Raw genomic sequence first — 22,975 nt, forward strand, 5'->3', positions numbered from 1 at the left:
CTGCGGCTGACTCTCGCCCTTGATGACGCTGCTTCTCTCCCTTGGGAGAGGGAGAGGGAGGGAACGCTGTCTGAGTGGACCTTGGTTCATTGACTGCAGCATCTAAAGTTAGAAAATTAAATCTGGGGCAGTGGGGGAGGATGGCGGCGGCTGTTGCGCGGCGTGCATGGACGTTGGAGCTGTTGCGCAGCTGCCCAAGAAGGGCATTATGAAGTTTCTGCAGGGTCACGGTTCAGATTTGTTCCTCGCAAAGCATAAATTATTAGGAAACACAAAAAATATAGCTAAGACTGCTAATAAGGACCATTTGGTTAATGCCTTTAACCATCTTTTTGAAAGTAAACGTTTCCAAGGGTACCGAAACTGTACGTAAAGTGTCCGAGCAAGTGAAAAACACGAAGCTTAACGATGATAAACCCAAAGAAACCAAGTCTGAGGAGACTCTTGATGAGGGTCCACCGAAATACACAAAATCTCTTCTAAAAAGGGGAGATAAAACCAACTTTCCTAAAAAGGGAGATAATTGTTCACTGTTGGTATACAGGGACACTCCTGGATAGAACGGTTTCTGATACTAATATTCAAACAAGTTCAAAGAAGAAGAAAAATGCCAAGCCTTTAAGTTTTAAGGTTGGAGTAGGCAAGGTTATCAGAGGATGGGATGAGGCACTCCTGACTATGAGTAAAGGAGAAAAGGCTCGACTGGAGATTGAGCCAGAATGGGCCCATGGCAAGAAAGGACAGCCTGATGCCAAAATTCCACCAAATACCAAGCTTATTTTTGAAGTGGAGTTGGAAGATATTGACTGAAACCGGTGCTTCAGCTCAGCAATAATAAAAACTTGATATGACTAATTAGCGCTTGTTGCTACTGTCAGGGAAGAGTCAACCAGAAAAATCCAAGGCTTTAAAGCTTGTTTAACTTGATCTCAGTTTTTGTGGAATGGAATCCCCTTTAAATCTCAGATATTTTACTATAGCTATGTAAAGTATTAACAACCTCTTTTCCTTTTACTTCATAAACTAAAAAGCTCAATAAAGATGTCATGGATGATCTTGATTTTTAAAAAAAAATTAAATTTGTTCCTTAATTTTTTCTCCTGACCTAAGATGTGCTTTCTACCTCTTTTTCTCTTGGGCTTGATTTGTAGAAATAAAAGCATAATAATAATAATAATAATAATAATAATAATAATAATAACAACAACAACAACAACAACAACAATAAATAACTAAAAGAAAGAAAGAAAAAGGAATAAATAAGAAAAATGTAAATAACTGCAAACAACCTAAGGGTGCACCAGAGGAGCCAACAATAAATAGGTAATGATACATTTTGTAGGACACTACACAGCAAGAGTAGGAATGAAATCAATCTACATGTATCAACATGATGGGATGTTGGGAAGTCCTAAAAAACTAAGAAACATCATAAATGCATTTTATAAACTTAGTCTTCATTTACAAAAATACCCTTATGGGTAAACAGAAAACCACTAATCACTTTTGGGAGGTGATTAATTTGAAGGTGACTAACTAGAAGGTGACTAATAATGGGAGATGTATTTAAAAGAAGCCTTTTCTTTCTAGATAATTGTTTTCTTTGTTTGATTCCTTTTATATCAGTCAAAACTCATGAATATGATCAGAAAAATCAAAGTTCTGTTTTAGGAGACAAAATATAATGCCATATCTAATTTTTAATCATCTGATACTGTCCTTGTGGTTTAATCCCCATTGGCTAGTTTTCACCATGCAAAAAGCTGCTATGTAGTCTAGGAGAGGAAAGAGACAATCAATATAGCCCTTCTGTGCCCATCTGGGGCACAATAATCCCAAGGAAGACATCCCCACTGATACAGTAGTGGTTATTTGAGTAAGCAAACATTTTCTCTTGGACCTAAATCCCACTCCAAAAGATGGAACGCAAACCTGGCTCTGCAATCGGAGTCAGGAACCTGTGTCTAGACAGGGCGCAGGCCGATGGGAGAACCTACATTATTATTCTGCTAAGTGGACATAGTGTTAAACCAACCCCCAAATGACCATAGATCAGTGGATCTGTCAATCCTCATTAGAGAAGCTTCTTCCTGCAGTAGATGGTGATTCCTACAGAAACCCACAGCTGATCAGTGTGTGGAGAATAAAAGACTGTGGAGCACTCAGGCCTCTCTTACACCTGTATCGCTCCCTCCCCGAAGAGCTCAGACATCTCTGTGGAAAGTGGATAGAAAGACTGTAAAGGCCAGAGCAGTAGATGTTGACAACATATAGTGATTTCTAGAAACAGCATGGCAGTTGTACATATGAACTCACAGTGGTTGTGGCAGCAGTACAGGACTTATACAGGCTCAAACCATACAAAATCCCACCATGGATGGGAGGATGCAGGCAGGAAGTCCTGATCCTAATGAAGAAACTGTTGGCAACTGATAGCTTCTAGGAGAGGGAAGTCAGTTTATTTTAAGAATATGACCCCTTTACTCCAGCTAAAACTTCTAGCTACAGTGGATATGGAGACTGAAAGGCCACCTCCTAGGACACTAACCCTCCCACAAAGCCTTAGATCCAAAATTTACCCTGCCTATAAGATGTGCAGGGATAAAGATGGAGCAGAGATTGAGAGAATGGCCAACCAATGACCCATCCCATTGAGAGAGCCAACTCCTGACACTATTCATGATACTCTGGTATGTTTGCAGATAGAAGCCTAATATAGCTGTCCTCTGAGAGACTCCACCCAGCAGCAGATGGAAACAGATGCTGAGTCCCACACCCAAACACTAGGCGGAGCTTGGGAAGTCTTGTAGAAGAGTGAGGGAAAGGAAAGATGGTCCTGGAGGAGACAAGAACTCCTCAAGAAGACCAATGGAGACAACAAACCTAGGCCCATAGGGGCTTACAGAGACTGAAGCACCAACCAAAGAGCATGCATGGGTTGGACTTAGGCCCCAACACACATGTAACCGACGGGCATCTTGGTCTTCATGTGGGTCCCCTAGCAAGTGGAGTGGGCATTGTTTCTGACATGGACTCTGTTGCCTACTTTTGGATCACTTTCCCCTTGCTGGGCTGCCTTGTCTGGCTTCAGTGGAAGAGGATGTGCTCAGTCCTGAAGCAATTTGGTATGCCAGGGTGGGTTTGTATGGGGGTGGAGGTAGGAGGGTTCCCCTTTTCTGAGAGGGAGGAAGGGAGAAGAGGAGAGAGAGGGCTGCAATCAGGATGTAAAATAAATAAATAAATAAATAAATATCTTTAATAAAAAATAAAAATAAAAAGTATATGACCCCTATAGATCAACTACACTCCAGGCAATGGTCTCATACTCAAGACTATTTGGGGAGGGTTGGAGAGATAGCTTAGAGGCTAAGAGCACTGGCTCCTCTTCCAAAGGTCTTGAGTTCAATTCCCAGCAACCACATGGTGGCCCACAACCATCTATAATGTGATCTGGTGCCCTCTTCTTGTGTGCAGGCATACATACACTGCATACATAATAGATAAATACATCTTTTTTTAAAAAAAGAGTATTTGGGGAACACAAATTGGACTGAATAAGCTTTAAAAAAAACTCAGAGTAAGTGGGTAGGAAGGTAGGGATGGATCTGGGAAGAATTTGGAGATGAGGAGTTAATGTGACCAAAATATGCCACATATGAAAGTCCAAAGAATTGAAAAATATTATTTAAAGCATTTTGCAATGTTAAGGACATATATTAAAGTAAGAAAATTTGTAATCCAGCTGAATAGGAATACATACTAAATAATACATCATAGTGACATGCTTTGCTGTAGAGCCCAAGAACCCCAACTCTGACCATCAGAATCTACTGAAGCCTTCAATGACTCAGTCTTGTGACCTGTCAAATGGACATGATAACTATAGCTGCTTCTCATAAGCTTTAGGATAACAAGTGGAAATATAGAAGTTTGGTCTCCGCAGTGTGTTAGTTGATTATTGTCACCGTGTTGGCCATCTTTGTCACTATTACTTAAAACTAAGTCTCCTCTGAATCCTCCTTTGTTCACACAATCTAAGAATCTTGAAAGTTGAGTGTCTTGTTCTTATCATTGTTATTTAACTAGTTAGTTAGTTTGTTTGTTTTTCCTTCTGTAGAGAGACTTGTAGGACTCAGACAGGTGCTGAGTCATTGTCCCAACCCTCTTATTGACTTATGTCTGTAATTGAATCTTTTACCTTCAGTTTAAACTCTGTTCTTTACAAGAATGCCATGGTTATTGTCAACTAATTTTCAATTTTCCATCTCTGAATTTCTTGGTTTGTTTTCTTTTTTTTTTTTAATTAGAAAAGTCCAGTTTAATTGTTTTGTAACCACGGGGATATGTCTTGGACATCTGCTTTTCTGGCATGTGTTAAGGTTGACTTTGTAAGATAGCATATGAGTAAGTGTTCTAAGTACTCTTTGAACTATCATATGTGCAGAGAGAGGTTGACAGCTCATATATTCTCTCCCTCTGCCCCCTCTTTCCCTCTCCCCGCCCCCAGCCTCTCGTGTGCACACACACCTCATTATCTTCTTTTGACAATTATTTCAGTGGTGGGAAAGCATGTTGCCCAGATACCACCTGTGCAGTCAATACGGCAGTCCCCTGTCTCCTTCAGCAACTTCTGTGACCATTGCTGGGCTTATGTGGTTTGGCTGGAAGTAGCAACATCCACCCTTGGGGGATGAGGAGAAAAGAGGGAGGACAGACAAGTGAGACTGGGCTAGGCACCTACTTCTCGCCCTTGCTATGGCTCAAGGATCTACTCACCCTGTTAGGAGAGCATAGTGTCAGAATAAGAGAGAAGAGCTCATGGCTAACTGGACCAGAAGTCCTTGCCTTGGTCAGCAAGGAGATGACCACTGTGTTCAAAGAGAAGTCAGGCATGCTTCAATTTATAAGGCCACACCCCCAAAACTTCTATGTCCCACTGAGGCCCTAGAATATTGCTTTTGAGATCTTATGATCTGATTCCAAGTTTAAGTTCATATGTTATATCACGGTACATACCATTAGCCACACACAATATACACAAGTAAATAAAAGTTCATGAATTCAAAACTAAGCATGTTTAACTAAAGCAAAATATCATCACATAATACCCTTATTATGCTATAAATAAAAACACCAGGGAGTTCATGAAATATATGGCTGTGAGGGTTGTAAATCACTTTCCTTACAAGGATAAGGGCCAGAGAGCGTTTTTGAGCCATAGTACCCTTAGATGTGGTAGCCTGCCTATTAATGTCAGTACTCAGGAAGCTGAGCCAAGGGATTCCCCAGAGCAAGACAGCTAACTACATTAGTCAAATGGATGGTCAGTGAAGAACCCGCCTCAGTGAGCGATTGAGGAAGAACCCCGCACGAACTTCTGAGCCTCACACATGCACAAGCACACACATACAGACATCCCCTCATACACAGGAACACACACATATACACAAGTACTAGGCACATACACAAGCAAAAAAATTGATTTTATGAAGGATCCTTTACACTTGTTTGCCCTTATTCAGTTTATATGTAAAAGGGAATCTCTCATTAACTGTATCGATTCCTAACCTGCTTGAGAGTTGCGTTGAAAACCACGAACCTGAAGCTTGCTTTAATGCTTCCAGCTGGTTCCTATGGAATATGTGCTTGGAGTTCTCATTTCCCTGGATTCCCTGAGTCTCTCTGTGTGCCCTTGGAGCTCAAAGCACTGGCTGGCCTTTTTCTGTCACCTTTTGGGGGCTAAATTCCCCGCTCGACGTTTTCCTATGGGGTAGCAAGATTGAGGAAAGGGCTCAGAGTTACTCACGGTTAGCCTGGCCAGGTAAGAGATGCCATGAGCAGTAGAGAGGAAGTGCCGATCCCAGGCACCCCAGCAGCAGGGAGCGCCTGTGGATATGCCAAAGTGCATATTGGTGGTGACCAGCTCCAGTTGGCAGAGCCGGGCAGCCACACCCTAGCTGCTGTACCTTCCCACTACAGATGCACTTCTGGCCCCACGGTGCAAGACCCATGAAGACCTATTCTGCCCGGACCCTGACATCTGGGCCACGGTGCAGGGAGCTAGGAGTCTAGGAGTTGTTTCTGTGGCATCTAATTCTCTCCTCCAGGGACGCTTGTAGCAGGCACTGCAGCTCCTGATTTTATGCCTTCCTCTCCCCAGGCGGCGTGCTCACGCACAAGCTGCGCTCAGCAACCCCATCTGCTCCGTGCTCTTTTCGGGCAGGGACCTCTTCATGTTTCTGGCAGATACCCGGCAACCTTGTCTAACTACAAGACAGACACCGATGGGTCCCGAGTTCAACAGAGATCCGAAAGAACTTGGAGTTCATCGCTGATTTGAAGCTACCTCCCAAACAGAAACCTAGGACTCTTAGAGCCATTTGTTTGTTTTCCAAGTCTTGGATTTTTGTTCCCCACATATGGGAGTGTGTGACTGCTGACAGTGAGCTGTGTTTTTAACATGAAAACCATCTCACACACGGAAATGTATTACCAATCTCAATAGGCAGTGCAGACACAAAGAATTCCCTCTTCTGATAAAGTGTGTGTGTGTGTGTGTGTGTGTGTGTGTGTGTGTGTGTGTGTGTTGCTGCAATATGCACATGTTCTAGATGAGTGTATTGGATGTACTCATCTGTGCATGCACTCATGGAGGCAAGAGGTCAACACTGGGTGTTTTTCTTCTATTGTTAGCCACCTATTTTTTGAGGTAGGGTCTTTCACTGAACCCGAAGCTTGCTGTTTTGAATAAATTGGCTAGTCAGCAAGCCCAAAGATCTGTCTGTCTCTTGTCTGCCCAGTGCTAAGCTTAGAGACCCAAGATGCAGAAGCCATTTCTATCCAAATACTGGAGATCTGAACTCAGGCCCCTGTGCCTTGGTAGCAAACACTTTGTCCACTGAATAGGCATCTTTCCAATCCCTAAAATTACTGATGGTGTTCACTAGTCCACACAATAATTAATTTCTATGGTTCACTGTGATTCAGGCACTTGGGCCACACAGGATAAAGACACAGTCCTTTATAGCCTACTGGAGACCACACAGACAAATGGAGTCTATTCCTCCTGGGAGAACTTTTCCAACAGAGGCTTGACTTTAAATGCCTTCACTGAGGCAACTCTTTGAAGTGTGTCACCAAGGACCTACCCCTGAGCAGAGACTTGGAAGCTGGGTGAGGAGGGGTCACACGGAGCATTACCCATCCTCATTTAGGTCAAAGAAATCTCTTGGTGGTGCTAGAGCCTGGGAATGTGGAAGACAGGACAGTGAAGCCATAGCCCATTAAAATTTAAGCTGCCACTCAGGAATATGACCTCTCTGCGTTGTGACCAGATTCAATTCAAAGTGCTCCCCCACATCCCCAAGTTCTTGGGTCTCTCATGATGGGATCCAGAAGACAGGGGTGGAGAGAGTTGACAAGAGGGCAGGCCCTCCCTTGGCTTTTCTGCCAAAACTCTATGTCTATGAGTATTCAGAAACTAATTCTAAAATGGTTTCTGAGTATAATTAAGCATTTCCAAGGAATTGTGGTCTGATAATGTTTTTCCAAAGGTGTGTGTGTGTGTGTGTGTGTGTGTGTGTGTGTAAGCATGCACATGGGGGGGAGGGGAATAGAAGATTTAGGTCTTTCCTTCCACCTTTACACGGGTTCCAGGTAGTGAATTCAGATCACAGTTTGTGTGCGACATCCCTTTACAGCCAGCCATCTTGCCAGCCTCGGTGTTGCCTCTGTTATGTTTTTACTTGTGGATATATGACCAGTTTGTGTTTGTTAGGGTGTGCCTTGGGGCAGTGATGAGCATAAGCTAGGGTCAGAGGTTATGGTGAAGTCCCAAGATGTACCCCATTTTAGCCGAGTGAACCCCACCATTCAGGTAGAGCCACACCATGTGACCTCATAGATAGTGTGTGGGAAGATGTCAGCACAGTGCCTGGGGTTGGAAAAATGGCTGAGAAGTGGCAAGGCAGTAAGTACCATGAAGGAACAAATCATTAGCTGGGGCTTTCAGCAAGGTACAGGCCACTCTCGCAGCTGCTGGGCACGGGAAGGGCCTCTGCTGGGCTCAGACAAGTTGGCCACCATGTAACTGCAGGTCAGAGAGGAGGACAGAGAAAGCAGAGGTCTGATGACCTTCTTCCAGGGAGCTGAGAAGAGGAGGGAAACTATAGTGTAGTGGCCCCAGGCTCCTTCAGGAAGCCCCAACATGTCTTCAACTGCCTCCTGGGACGCAGCTGTCATCTTTGGGTAGCTCAGTGGGAAAGGGACAATTTTCCCTAATAAGAGCAAAAGGAGAGATGCTGTCCTGTGAGTTCAGGGCATCTGTTTCTCTTCACTCTCATGTCTGTCACCTGAATCCCCAACAACAGGAAATAATCACAGTATGAGCCAGAGGATGGGATTAGCACCTCTGGGAAGGAACCAGGGCAGGAATTGGTCAAAAGCAGAGTGGAGGAGCCGAACGCACTGTGAATTCTCCTCTCACCATCAAAGCCCTGCTCCCAATGGCCACCTGGCCAGGTCAACAGGAAAGCATCCTTCCTGTTGAAAGTTCATGGAGAACTTTTAGCCTCCCTTCCTCTTCCCAACTGCTTCCACATTGTCACCAGTGAGGACAAGACCAAGTTCTGACTCAGAAACACCAGACTCACAGCCAGGGCGTCCACCCATGTCTAGAAAAGCCACATCATGCAACACGGTGACACAGGGACTCCTGCACGAACAACTCTCTCCACTGAGCCTTCCCTGACCACCTCCAACAGAGCATCACATCTCAGCGACCAAATCCCACCCCATTCAGGCCAGATGAGTCAGCCATCTATAGGAAATGGTCAGTGGGTCCACACCCTGATTGAGGGGCCATTCACTCACCTGGCCGTCCTGGTCCAGTTCCTTCAGGATGTCACCACCTTTGCTTCTCTCTCCACTTGCGGGGACCAGAGCACAGTGTAATCTGCATTGCCTGGGGCCTGGGATTGGAATGAGTGGGGACTGCTCCACTCTCACGCTGAGGCCAGCCCCAAGCCACATCCCAGCTCGGAGGGATGGCACACCCTGTCACATGCTGCCTTCACCACCTGCTCTGGACAGGTGACTCTGGGTAAGTGAGTCCAACCTGGCACAGATTTGTGCAAACACTCCCAGCCGGAGCCATCTGACTTCTCCACATGAAAGGTTTGGTCCAAACAGGGGGAAGAAAGGACTGAGAGCTGAGTAAAGTCTGCCATCTGGGCTGGCGGTGGCAGCACCCAGGAGGCAGGCCCTTTCCAGAGCACAGTGACACTCCCGCTCTGGCCCTGAGTGCCCGTGACATCCACAGGCAGCTGAGGTAGAGGATTGTACACAAGGACTTGGCACCTGCCACAAGGTTCCCATAAATGTTATTGCACAACAGTCCTGATGGCCAAGCACTTGAGACCCCAACTACTCAGGAGGCTGAAGCAGGAGGTTCACAAGTTCAAGGCCAGCCTAGGTAGCTAAGTAAGGCCTTGCCTCAACACAGAGTTTCAAAAAGGAATGGTAGAGCCAGGGCCATGCTCATGCCTGGCAAGTGCAATCCTTTGAGTTAGATTCCCTAGCACTAAAACAAACCCATAAATAAGAAAAGAAAAGAAAAAATACCACTACACAATCCTGCTGGCAACTGTTATCGTAACCATGTCACAGAATCACCACTCAAAAATTCAATGCACATCTACTCACTTTGTGCTATGCTTGGTGACCTTGAGTCATAGCTAAGCACTGGATCAGCAAGGTCGAGAAACTTTCTCCAAGGTCATGAAACAAGGTGTTTCTGACTCCAGAACCCGGCCCCATGTTCCACATGACACTGGCATAATCCATTGACGATCAATTGTTTAGCTTCCATGAAGCATAGAGAAAATCAGTCTTGAGGGACACGGCCCTCCTGGGTGCTTACTATCATGTGACTAGCATGTTTTTCTACCTCCTGACTCTTCAGAGAGCCTGATCTCAGGTGACATCTAATCCATCTGCCTCGAGAGAACTTTCTACACACCTCTACTAAGTACAGCCTGTGAGGGGAACAGGCTGACCCTGACATGGCCTCTCTGGCATGTTTTCTGACACCCTACCAAATGTTTCAGATCCCTATGCATTAACGAGGGTGTGGGGGCAAACTGTAGGATGCCCTTGACATTCCATGCAAGACTGTGGAGGTCCATCCACTGTTAGGCTACCAGGGTGGTCACAAGAGGCATCTTGGGAGGGCATTTTGAACATAAAGTTGCCTTTGTCAAGCAGGCAAGGGGACAGTCCCCTATTGTGGGACTATGTCTGGAGGAAGGTGCAGGAATTTCTCAAGTGCTGGGAATGGGGGCGTTGCTCAGCACTGCCCGCTCTGTGTGCCCATAGCTTCTCTTGAAGTTATCAACACAGTGTGACTGGAGCGCCAATGGGCGTTGTTCGCTCTGGCTACTTCCCTTGGTGGACAGGTTGAGGAATATGCACCTAGACCTGAGGACGATCCTAGGAGCCCTTTTTTGTCAGAGCCAAATCCTCCCCATCATCTGGCCTGAGTCCAGCTTTCCCCTCTCCCTCTATTTTCAGGTAATCCTCCCTCTCTCTCTCTCTCTCTCTCTCTCTCTCTCTCTCTCTCTCTCTCTCTCATTTTGTTTTCTCTTTTCAAGACAGAGCTTCTCTCAGCTGTCTTGGAACTCACTTTGTAGACCAGGCTGGCCTTAAACTCAGAGATTTCACCTGCTTTTGCCTCCCACGTGCTGGGATTAAAGGCGTGCACCACCACCCCCCGGGCCTCTCTTCTTCTCTTAAGATAAACTTATTACCAAGTATAGTCAGAACCCTGACTGACCCTGACTCATATGCAATGATCTGCACTCCAAACCGGAAACTCCATCACACCTAGTACGTCAGGCCTTCTGAAGAAGAGGACTCTCCCTCTCTGCCCAGCAGTCCCTGGCCTCATGGCTACCCAAAGAAAGCAGAGAAGAGGCATCCAGGCATCTCTGCCTCGGTGAGAACTCAGGAAGTGAGTTCCGTGAATGCAGCCTCCCATACTGGGTCTAAGGAGTGAAATCAGAAACTCTAAGGTGCAGGGTGTTACTGAGCTCCTGCGAAGTGGACCAAGTGCTCACAGCCTCAGGAATGTACAAGGTAGAGGAGGCCTGTCTTCCCTGTGCTTTTTGGCATTATTCCTCACCCTGGGAACCTCCTGCTCACTGAATTCCTCAGCCACCTTGGCCTTTGGATTGGTTCTCTAGCAAGCCAAATTCACATTACCACAGATGCTCCCTCTTCCAAGATGTTCCCCTTCCAACTCTTTCAGAAGCTGGCCTCATCCTAAATACAGCCTGTCCTGTCTGCTCCATCTCAATTACACCACACACACACACACACACACACAACGCACACACACAACACATACACATACACACAACACACACACACACAAAATACACACACACAACACACACACATACACACAACACACACACACACAAAATACACACACACAACACACACACATACACACAACACACACACACACAAAACACACACACACAATACACACACATACACACACCACACACCCACCACACACACACACACACACACACACACACACACACACACACACCCTCTACTACGTCACCCTTGTTTATTTCCTTTGGGGGAATCTTCCACCATTGGAGAGTGACCTATTAGCCTATTTGCCTCGCTGTGATCCATCAATCTGTCCGATCTAGAATACAATCCCCCAGACAGGGACCTCATCTGCTTTGTTCACCACAGGGTCCCCCAAACAAGCCAGGCCCACATAAGGGCTCCATAAACATTTACAGAGTGAGTCAACACATAACTGAGTGAATAAATAAACGACCGAGGCCTCATAATGGCTTTCTACATTTGTTTGTGCTTTATGGTTTACAAAGAGACCTTACATCTAATTCATGTGATTAGACTCAGGTTAAATAGCGCTTTAAAACATACACTTCACTCTCACCCCACTTAAGACTTCAGAATGAGGGGAAGTATATCCCCCCAAGAGAACAGAGTTTAGTTATAAGACTATTAGTTTTGGGCTTGTTTCAGAGATGCAGGACAAAGAACCTATGGGATGGTGACAGTTTCCACTGCACAGAACTAACTGAGGCTCAGCTGTAATGCTGAGAACAGCCAACCTACTGTCTGCAGCTCAGTTGTTAGCCTTTGGAAGGTGCTATTTTCCCCACTCTTGTCCTTAGGGGGGAGGGGCTGGCAAGATGCAGAGGCCAGATGTAAACCTGACATCATCTGGATGGCCCCACCCTTTTAATGTGAGTTGAAGAAATGCACTTTGACAAGCTGAGCTGCTGGAGATCTCTGCCTGTCCCACCATCAGCATCTGTTGGATAGGCTTGGAAAGGGTTAACACAAAGCTGGAGGGAGTGGTCCCAGCCTGGGTGCTGCTAGTTTAAGGAGAACCCTGGGGTGGTTTCCTAAACACCAGCACACTGCCAGCCTCTCCACCTGGATAAAATGGAAGGCTGGTTCTTATTGCCTGGCAAACAGGGTGAAAAGGCAGGTGGCCCCACCAGCCCTGGCAGGAACTAGGATGCTCCTGGGTCCTGCTGGCTCCAAAATAGCTGAACCCTTTATCTTTTCTGGCTTTTTAAGAGTGTCAGAGGTGTTCTGAGGAGGACTGTGTCTAGTATTGCCAGGCAGTAACTAGCCCCACTCTCTCTGCCCACACAACTATCTGAAGAACGCTGCCTCCTGCCCCGTATCAGAAAGCAACATTTAAAAGATGAAGAAATCCTTTCTTTTCCTCATCTGTTATTGTCCTGGTACGACTGACTCGGTATGTAAAAATGTTAAATCTCTGCCAAGGTCATAGGCTTGTCTCCTACAGATATGACTTACAGATATGCCTTATTTCCTCCACTTCCCAGGGACAGCACACCCCCAGTCCCCAGCCGCCCGCCCCCCCACCCTTGACAGAAAGAGTTGCCAGCTACTGTTTCCCAGAAAACTTGTAAGCTTTTCAAGTTGTGCCCCAGTCACCTCCTCTGGGAAGCCCTCCCAGACATGGTCTGCCAATTACATCACTGAATTTAACACCGCCTCCCATCAGAGCGCCCCGGTGCCTGTTTTTCCTCATCCGTGCATCTGCTTTAAGCAATAACCGTGGCTTCCCCATGCCTGGCACTGTGGCTCACATCTCCCTCTGCAGCCTTGAAACCCAGCAAAGGCCTTAGCACAAGAAGCATGCTAAAGTAGCCGTTAGATGAAAGGACCAGAGGAGGGAAAAAGAAAAAAAGAGGAGAAAAGTCAGGGTGGAAAGACGAGAAGGGAAAGCAAGGGGAGAGGGATGCTGAGGTCAGACATGAACACAAGTTGGACGAGCAGGAGGCAAAACTTGCATGAGGCTGGGTTCGTGTGCTCTCACCCTGGCAGCAGAAGCCAGAGTGGCAGAGAACACAGTACTGGCCTTGCAGCCCTGCAGCCCTGCAGCCCTGCAGCCCTGCAGCCCTGCAGCCCTGCAGCCCTGCAGCCCTGCAGCCCTGCAGCCCTGCAGCCCAGGAGCTGTGTCCTCAGTTCTGCCATTCACTGCCCGCGTGACCTACTACAAGCCACTCTCCCTTCTGAATGCCAGATTCTCCCTTGCAAATTGGTTCTTATAAGGCCTCAAGAACGTCGGCCTGACATACTGGCGGCTCAAATAGCAACTTTGCCTCTAGACCCCACGCTACTACAGTGTGCCATTCGTTCTCCAAAGGGGGAAGGAGGAGCCAGCAGGGCACAGCAGCCCCAGTGTCCTGTATCTGGACCCTCTCCCTCTCTGTTGCAACATCACAGTTGAAAGCTTGACCTCCAACACTGCCCTTGGCCGCTCTGAGTATACTTTCCACTACAGTAGCTCTTTGCCTCCAGGGTTGGAAGCCAGAGCCAGGCTGGCCTGCATGAAGAAGCAGAGGGCACCCTCAGGGAAGCAGATGAACACCCACTCCCTGCCCAGGATCCACTGGGGTTCCCAGGAGGCCCGGGGTGGGGGTGGGGATGGGGGACATGGATATACACAGAGATTCTGTGTAGTTCTTTCATCATCCCTGATCTGCTCCCATGATGCACCTGCTCCGTCTTCCCTGGTCTGCTCCTCTCATTCAACTATCCAGCCTTCACCTGCTCCCAGTGACTACCTGGGTCAGCCTCTCTAACTTCCCCTTTAGTTCCTGCAGTTGAACGTGACTTGACTCATGCTGCAGAATCTGAATTCCACTGGTACCCACTGGGAGGCTTGCCTACTAATTACAGGCAAGGATTCTGCCTCTGGAGCTAAGAGAGTCTGAAGCTGACACTACATTCTATGCAGATAAGCCTTCAGATTTGGTGGCATGCTATATGACCACCAAGCAATTTGCAAGTTCATACAAAAGCTTCCTGGCGCGATGGCATTTGGGGTGGGAGGCAGCACAGGGTCTTGTGTGGCCCTAGCTAGCTTCACATTCACAATGAGGACAAGGATGACAGTGGACTTACCTTCCTGCATCTGCCTCCCACATGCTAGGTGTACAGGACCTCACCACTATGCCTGCTTTAAGGAATGCTGGGGACCAAACCTTGAGCCTTGTGCCTGCTGGAGAGGCACTGCACCAACTGAGGTGCATCTCCAGTCCAGCATCCCCCATCAGTGTGCATCACACCAGTACATGCGCTTCTCAAAGGATCCTAAGCATTGGTTTAAGATAGTGTGTTTCACTATCTGTAAATTGGCAGATGTTGAGGGTATTTCTATACCTTCCGGGGTTTAGTGACACCTGAAACATATAGAAGTACATCAAAAAAAATGGAGCATGGAAGGAAAGCAGGCCTAAGAGAATAGTAGATACAATGAGGGAAACATGATAAAAATCGAATGCAACTAATGGGTGCAGGCATGGTTAGTGTGACGGTTTCGATGAGAACAGCCACATAGGCTCCTTGGTTTGGTCACCAGAGAGTGTCCCTATTTGAATAGATTAGGAGACTTGGACTTGTTGAAGGAAATGAGTCTCTGGCAGTGGGCTTTGCTGTGATTCTCAGCCGCTGCTCCAGCACCTGCCTTCGTGATGACAAGGGAGTAAACCTCTGACGCAGCAAGGCAGCCCCCATCAAATGCTTTCTGTTATACGAGTTGCTGTGGTGGTTGTGGTCATGGTGGCTCTTCAGAGCAATAAAATACTGACTAAACTGTACGTACAGTGGTTTCTGCCTCTGTATGCTTGAAACCCTCCATGGTGCTGTTTTGGAAAACACAAAATTGAAGGCAAACTGAAGCATCAATATAGGAAATTGTAAAATAGCCTCTGGCACGGGCTGGTTTTTTTTTTTCATCAAGGTTGAAGGTTCTAGTGTCTTTATAGGAACTAAGAACTTATCCAGACCCAATGAGCCTGGGTGCAACTCTCTCTCTCTCTCTCTCTCTCTCTCTCTCTCTCTCTCTCTCTCTCTCTCTCTCTCTCTCTGTGTGTGTGTGTGTGTGTGTGTGTGTGTGTGTGTGTGTGTGTGTGTTTATATAAATACATGATTTTCAATACATGGACCACCCTGGGCAGAATTCAAATCTTAGTCCTGCCCCCCATGGCCACCTGCTGAAACTCCCAGTGCCTGCATTTAGCTCTCTTGTCAAACAGAAACGAGAACATTGCCCTGGCATGATGGAGAAGGTAAGGGAAGCTCTGCCTGGGGAAGCCATGCCTGCTTGTTTCTGCTGAACACACTCAGGAGGAGGAGGAAGAAAGGGGGGAGGAAATGGGGGAGAACTGACCTTAAAAGGGGGTGTTCCAGAGGGCACAGGGAGGCTTCATAACAATATCCACACTTGGGACCAGGGACAGAGACAGGGGGCTGATGGCCAGATAAACCTTGCACCACTAGCGCAAACATCCCCTGTAGGATGTCTAGGTTCATTGGGGAGTTCTGGGGCCACTTTCTTCCATTGGACTGACACCATCCAGTACCCTTTGCTCAGAACCTGCATTTTTATTCCTATCCCTGACCTGTGTAGTGATGGTGATACCGTTTGTTCAGACAGGATGTCCCTGTGTAGACTAAGCTGGCCTTGAACTCACTTTGTAACCCAGCCTATTCTCAAACCCACAGTAATCCTCCTGCCTCAGTCTCCTAAGTACTAAGATTACAGGTGTTCACCACTACACCCATCTAGAAAAATATAGCACAATCTGGTCCCAAACTCTTGACCCCACCCCCACCCCATCATCTTAAGCAAATTGCCTACTGACAATGCACCACCATAAACCTACCCTGACTTAATACACACATGCCCTGAATAAGAAGAAGAGGTAGAGGAGGAGGGGGGAGGAGGAAGAGGAGGAGAAGGAGGAAGAAGAAGAGGAGAAGGAGGAGAAGGAGGAGGAAGAGGAGGAGGAGGAGGAGGAGGAGGAGGAGGAGGAGGAGGAGGAGGAGGAGGAGAAAAACATAGCAAACAAGACTGTCTCCCAGAAGTCTATTCTGACCCACAGAAGATTAGGTTGGTTTCCCCAACGAGTGCCTCTTGAAGGCCTTCAGCTTCATGTTTTTTAGTCTGCTGTTTATTTAATGTGTACCATTAGATCCTGAGCACCCAGCACAGGGCCTGGAGCACAGAGTGATCTAGACAAGCAATGTGCTGCAAATGAATCCCAAGTGTTTTAAGAAAGTGATTTCACTCTTTGTGTATTGAAAAGTAAATTTAAAAGGGGGCATGGATTAGAACAAAGTATAACGGCACACATATGAAAATGCATAATAAATCCCATTGCACTTTATACTAACTTTAAAAGTCAATAAAAATTAAAATTTGCGTCTATAAAAAAACCTACAGTCCAATGCACTTCTCTCATGAAAACTGCGATGGAAACTTTTCCCTGATAATTTATGTTCAACTTGCTCCTGCTGTTTTTCAATAGTGTTATTCTCAATTTATACTTTTTAAATATATACTAATTAATTCAACACATCTACTACCTTATGGTTTTGCTAATACATCTTTCCAATGAATAACTATTTTTTAAATAATGTAAGCTAAAAATGCAGTGAAATGAACATTACAAGCTATGTCCACAAAAAAGAAAAGAAAAACAAACAGAAAATAAAGAGGTTGGGGAAGGAGAAATAAAATCAACACTGCTATCCCTATACTTGTCTCAGGAAACACTATAAAGCTCTGTACTATTAAAGACATATGTAGTGTCTCATACAGGCGGAGTGCTTCCCTGGGGCAGAGAAAGTGAAGAGCAGAGGTCTCCAGTGCAGCCCCTCCTGCCTCCAGCCTTATGCAGAGCTGGTGTTTGCCTTGCAGGCGAACCCCCTGCTGACAACTGCTCCGTTCACAGGGATTCCCCAAGGGCCTGGGTTTCATTTTTCTAGCAGGAGAAATTAAGACACCTGCAGTCATGTGACCTGGACAGATAAGAACAACCAGCATGATCACATTAGCAGTAATTTACACTTGGAAAATGGTGCTGATAGAACCGGGTCATCTCTAGCCCATCCCCTACCTAACCATTGTGTTGTCAGGGACCCTGAGTTCTATTATGGACCAGGACTTATCCAAGATCACACTGCTTTCTAAGAATTCAACTGGGCAGTTTGCTAAAGCCCAATATTCCTGACATGTAAACTTGAAAAAAGTAGGCACTCAGTCAGGTTTACTGTGTGGCTGTCACCTGCAGAAGCTCCTTAGCCATGACTAAGACATCCAGTCCCACAGCCAACACACAGGTTGCTCAGGACAGACCACGGACAAATTCTTCTGGCACTTCCCAGAATCCGAAAGCTGCCTTGCTCATGGTGATGGTCCAGCCTCAGAGGCACCCCACATGCAAGGGATGAGAGAGATCAGCCAGAGCCAATGCTGAAACTGCATCACTGCCCTGCTGTGCCCTTTCCCTTCATGGGTGCTGTACCCACAGCACTCTGCAGGGAACTTCCCACTCTCACAGCTCTGCCTCAGTGTCTGTTGCCAAGGAAACCCCACTGGAGGAGACACAGGCAGAGACAGAAAGTAAGTAAGAGCTGAAGTGTTTCTACCCAGCCCTGAGTACTAAGTACCATGTCAATGCTCGCTGGGGCTGATTCCCCAGAGGAAAAACATGCACCTTCATGGTCTTTTTCCAAAAAGAGGCATTTGAATCAAAGCCTGCTCCTTAAGAGAGAGGAAAACGCTACTGCTTTCACCTAAGAGCCTAGGTATCTGTGATCATTGCTGGGCTACCTAGGAGACTTGACATGGTCACCGTGTCATTGTGGCCATGCTATGCTATGAGGGACATTCACTGACTTGAGCTCCGGTGTTGTTTCTCTCACCCTGTGAGGCAGGAATGGATTATCCCTGATCTGAAAGGGAGGAAACTGAACCATAGCAATGCTGAACACCTTTTCCTGAGGTTAGGAAAGCAGTGCCTCTTGGAGCCACATACACCACGCCCCCGGTTGGGTGGTGGCCCGCATTCCTGCCTTCTCTCTGAATTCAGAGGTTCTGCTGGGTTAATCAGAGGAACTCAAAGAGTTTTACCCGAATCTTCCTGGAGCTGGAAAAGTCAGGCTGTGCTTTTGACTTGCCTCACCCTCCTTTTTTAGGGTGACCTAAGGAGACCATGAGCACACTCCCTTGGCCAAAGTTAAAGCAGAACCTAAGTTTCGCCTGCAGCGACATTCACAGTTGGGCAGATGGATTAACTTTCTCCTCTGCCCAGTGCCTGTTTGTGTCTGGTTCCGGAGCACACGCAGGGGGGCTGTCGTAAGAAATGACATCATCTCATGGGCTGTACCTGCAAGGAAGGCAAAGCCTCCTTCAGTCAGGGCGGCTAAGACCCTCAGAGACCAGACTTGGGAGGTCCCATCTGATCCCCTCTCCTACCCCACTGTCAATTCTCTCTTGTTCTGCCTCTGCTGCTGAGACCCTGACAGCTCCAGGACTGAACATGAATGGCCCTGCTCCTTCTTGCTAGCAATGGCCACAGAAGAAGCAAGGTGTGCTCACCCCCTTGGTGAGCCAAGTGCATGGAGAGAGTACGAGCCCAGTCAGCCCCTGACAGGGACAAACAGACTCACAGCACACGTGTGCACACAGTTACACACAGGCTGCACCAAGTAAGGAAAACCGCTCTCTCACCCCTCTGGGAAGATGTCCAAAACGATCAGGCCCCTTCAAAGTCCCCAGAGATAGACACTGAAGAGGCTGCACTTACCGGCCTCCCTCCTTGGGAAGATGGTCCTGGGCAAACTCATGAGCAGGGGCCAGTGACAGTCTCTGACAGACCACGCGCAAGAGGCACCGGAATCCTGAAGCTTCTCCGGCTGAGAGTCTTTGAAAGGGAGTTACAACTACAAAGTGACTCTCTCCTTAGAACTGTTTTTCCTCTGCAGGGAGGGAGGAAGGGGGAAAAAAATCCCTTTCCCACTGCCAGAAAATCTTTAACGTTTCACAACGGCCGTTTCCAACTCCAGCCTCCTTGCGAAGCGAGTGAGTATTTCACTGGACTGGAGGGAACCCTCAGATCCTATGCCTCTTCCCGGACCACAGGCAGAAATGAGAAAAAAAAAAAAACCTCAGCCTTCCCCGTGGGCTCTGAGAACACTGTGAGAGGGCAGAATCCAGCGAGGGCCGACATATGGAAAATGTGCCCCCCAGTTGGGGCCACCAAATCACTCCTGTCTTTGTGCCCGCCCTTAGTGTTTCCAGAGAGTTCTGCTGTGTTTATGTACTCGCATGGGACAAACACAACACCCCAAATCCTAGCCCGACGTTACAGTGATTCATTCTCTCCCTCACACACAAACACAGTGCCTGTTCAATCCAAGTGGGAAACGCCTTTCATAAAGTGTGCACAGGGCCTGGTCAGAGAGGCTGGTGCTGAATGCAGCCTGTGTCCCGAAAAGGGCAGAGGGGCTCTGGGGAAGGTGGAGGCTGACTTTAATCAAGACAAACAGAAGGCACTGGGCTCCTGCCCCATGTCTGGGAAAGACAGGATCAAAGAGCAGGGGTTCCAGTGCACTGTTAAATGTCCTCCCCCTCCTCTGGCCATCTTCCTCCCCCCCCCCACTTGCCTTCTTATACTGGGTAGTATTTTTGGATTTGGACGTGATGTACTGTTATTTTAAGTGACCAATTTGACTGCTGGCTTAAACAAATCCTTGGATTTCTTCACTAAAAAGACAAAAAGCATACGCAGTTAGTGGGCCAACAAAACTGAAAGCGGGGAAGGTCAAAACTGACTCTTGCCATCACAAGGAAGAAAGTGAGAAAGACCCTGGCATAGTTCTGGTGGTACCTGTCAAGAGACCTGGGGCTTGCTGGATTAGGCTCCCATGGTGGCTACCCTGAGCCCTTTGAACTGCTATCACTGTACTCAAGTGTCTACCAGGTAGTAAAAGACCAAGCTGTGCATCAAAGCTTCTCAAACTTTTTCTCCTCAGGATCCCTTTTCACCCAAGAAATGTTTACATGTCCTTGGGTGTACAGGTATTTAAAGTCGATTTTCAAATCAAACGTTTATCAATAAACAAAAAATAAGTTTATTTTAAGGCAATTCTTTGGCATATTTACCATTTTTTCTGTTTATTAAAGAAGAAAGCAATTCTGAGTACTAGTGAGAAGGACGTGATTGTTATTTTTTACATAAAGGGTTAAATTTTGGATGAGTGCTTGATGCTGCAGGATGTAGAACATCTTCAATGTCTTTGAGTTTGTCAGTATTTTTGATTTTATGAGCATCAGTGCTTAGAACACTGCTGAGCATAAATATGTGGCCAGAGTATGTTTATGGCTATTTCAGAAATGACTGGAAGTTCAAGCCCAAGATAAAATACATGTAATACATTTTTGAGAAAACCCAAATCAGTCACTCAAACAGCAATTTTTAATTAATTCATTGAGAATTTTATACAATGTAGTTTGATCATATTTGCCTCTCCCTCCTCCACCTCCTCGCTGACTCACTATCCCCTCTCCTTCTCCAATTTTGTGCCCTACTCTCTCTCTCTCTCTCTCTCTCTCTCTCTCTCTCTCTCTCTCTCTCTCTCTCTCAACCCATTGAGGCCAATTTGCGCTGCCCATAAGCTCTTGGGTGTTTGAGTATCCAGTGGATCATGGTTGATATACCAGCAGCCTTATCCTTGAAGAGGACTGGTCCTCCCTCTCCTGGAAGCTATCAATTGCCAATAGCTCCTTAGCTAGGGATGGACTGTCCCCTGTCCATGTTGTCATTTTGCCTGGCTTCATATTGTGCAAGTCTTGTGTATGCTGTCACAATTTCTGTGAGCTCATAGGTGCAACTGCCCTGTTGTATCAAAAAAATACCCTCTCTTTGTAGTCACTCACCAACTCTCACTCTAACCGTCTTTCCACCCACTTTTCACACTGTCCCCCGAGCCTTCGGAGGAGAGTATGACACCGATGTCAGACTTAAGGCCGAGCGTTCCACAATTTCATTCTTATCCCCTTAACAAGTGTGTGTCTCACAGACATTTTCTTTTTAGTTTTAGTTTTAGGTTTGTTTTTTGTTTTGTTTGTTTGTTTGTTTTCTGTTTGTTTGTTTGTTTTTTGTCCAGACGGGGTTTCTCTGTGTAGCCTTGGCTGTCCTGGAACTCCCTCTGTAGACCAGACTGGCCTCAAGCTCAGAGATCCACCTGCCTCTGCCTCCGAAGTGCTGGGATTAAAGGTGTGCGCCACCACCGCCCTGACATTTGTTTTAATCAAACACTCGGATACAACGCAAACCAGAGGTATAAAAATGTAATGCTGGCATCCTGTGGCCAATGGTGTGGTAGTGCGTGGTACTAGGTGGCTGTAAAGTTGTGAGACTCCATGGGCACAAGCAGAATTACCAGAAAAATCTTAAAATTTAGTGCATGTTTGATGTAAATTGGATTTTGATCATTGTGTGTTCAGAATCGCTTTACCCTTGGCACATTTTCTACAACCTTCACATTCTGTTGTGTGACCCCTACATGGGGTAGGTACCCACAATTGAAGAAGCTGGTGGTTCTCCGCCTTCCTTAAGCTACAACCCTTTAATACAGTTCCTGTGCTGCACTAAGTTCCCCCTCTCCCCCCAAAAGTAGCTATTTTTGTTGCTACTTCATAACTGTAATTTTTGCTACTGTTATGAATCATAATGTAAATATTTTTGAAGATAGAGGTTTGTCCAGGGTTTGCGACCCACTGGCTGAGAAGCGCTGGTCTAGGTAATCATTGTCTCTCAGAGTGGCAATGTGGGTTGCCAGAAACGCCCATGCTATCAGTATCTGAGGTCAGAACAGCTCCAGCAAGTCACCCTGGGTGAGGCTGGGGACCTAAAATGGCACTTCCTGCTGTCAGCTCTACTCTATGCTGATTCAGGAGTGAACTTCCCAGGTGCTGGGCCTGTAGGATACTCCAGAAAAACCTCACCCTGCCTGGTGTTGCCATGGCCCCCAACTGCCATGGCCCTGGAAACTGGCTAAATAAGCAAGGGAGATATGGTGACCTTTACAGTCACAGAAAGAGGTCTATGAGATTGTGAGACTATGCTAAGTGAGTAAGACAGTTTACAAAACGGGCTGTATTGTTCATCCACCTACATGACACAAAACTAAATTTGGAGGAGTAAGGTGGAATTTTTTTTATTTTCATGAATATTCCTTTGTACATCCTATTGCATTAACCCCACAATCCAGGAAGGAGCCACTGTTTTAATCCATACCAAACAAGTTAATTAAACACATTGCTCAGGACTTGGAGGAGTATGTTATATTGCTCAACAGTGGAGTTCTCACTTCCCTCTCACTCCCATTTCCCATTTCTGTGATCCCCCCTGGCATTATCAAATCGCAAATGACAGACTAAGGCACTGTTCATTGCCAGCAAAGGTCTGTGCAGCAAGTGACCAGTTCTGTCTTCCAGGCTGTGTCCTCAGAAGATGTCGGCATTGACATTCCATCTTTTGGTCACTTTCCACACATTCTTATAGACAGATCTGCCTGCCACATGTAG

The 22,975-nt window shown here is 46.6% G+C and overlaps 1 protein-coding gene and 1 pseudogene across 4 annotated transcripts in view; one reads left to right on the forward strand and one right to left on the reverse strand.

The window, feature by feature from the left end:
• The window catches only part of IL16 (interleukin 16), a 108,865-nt gene extending 89,183 nt beyond the window's left edge, over window positions 1–19,682 (reverse strand). Inside the window, exon 1 of one of the 3 annotated variants that reach the window (XM_084756438.1) lies at window positions 19,191–19,682. In XM_084756438.1, coding sequence (XP_084612564.1) covers window positions 19,191–19,230 — 40 coding nt within the window. In that variant the 5' untranslated portion in view covers window positions 19,231–19,682. Of the gene's footprint in view, window positions 1–5,806; window positions 6,126–8,871; window positions 9,008–19,190 lie in introns of those variants that run through there. The other 2 variants (XM_084756439.1, XM_084756437.1) reach the window with 2 other exon arrangements.
• On the forward strand, window positions 141–861 carry LOC311586411 (peptidyl-prolyl cis-trans isomerase FKBP3-like; annotated as a pseudogene). Its single transcript has one exon. The product of its transcript is annotated as a peptidyl-prolyl cis-trans isomerase FKBP3-like (transcript).
• Window positions 19,683–22,975: the final 3,293 nt, after the last annotated feature.

This window comes from Acomys minous, assembly GCF_964271855.1.
Source record: "Acomys minous genome assembly, chromosome: 2".
NCBI lineage: Eukaryota > Metazoa > Chordata > Mammalia > Rodentia > Muridae > Acomys > Acomys minous.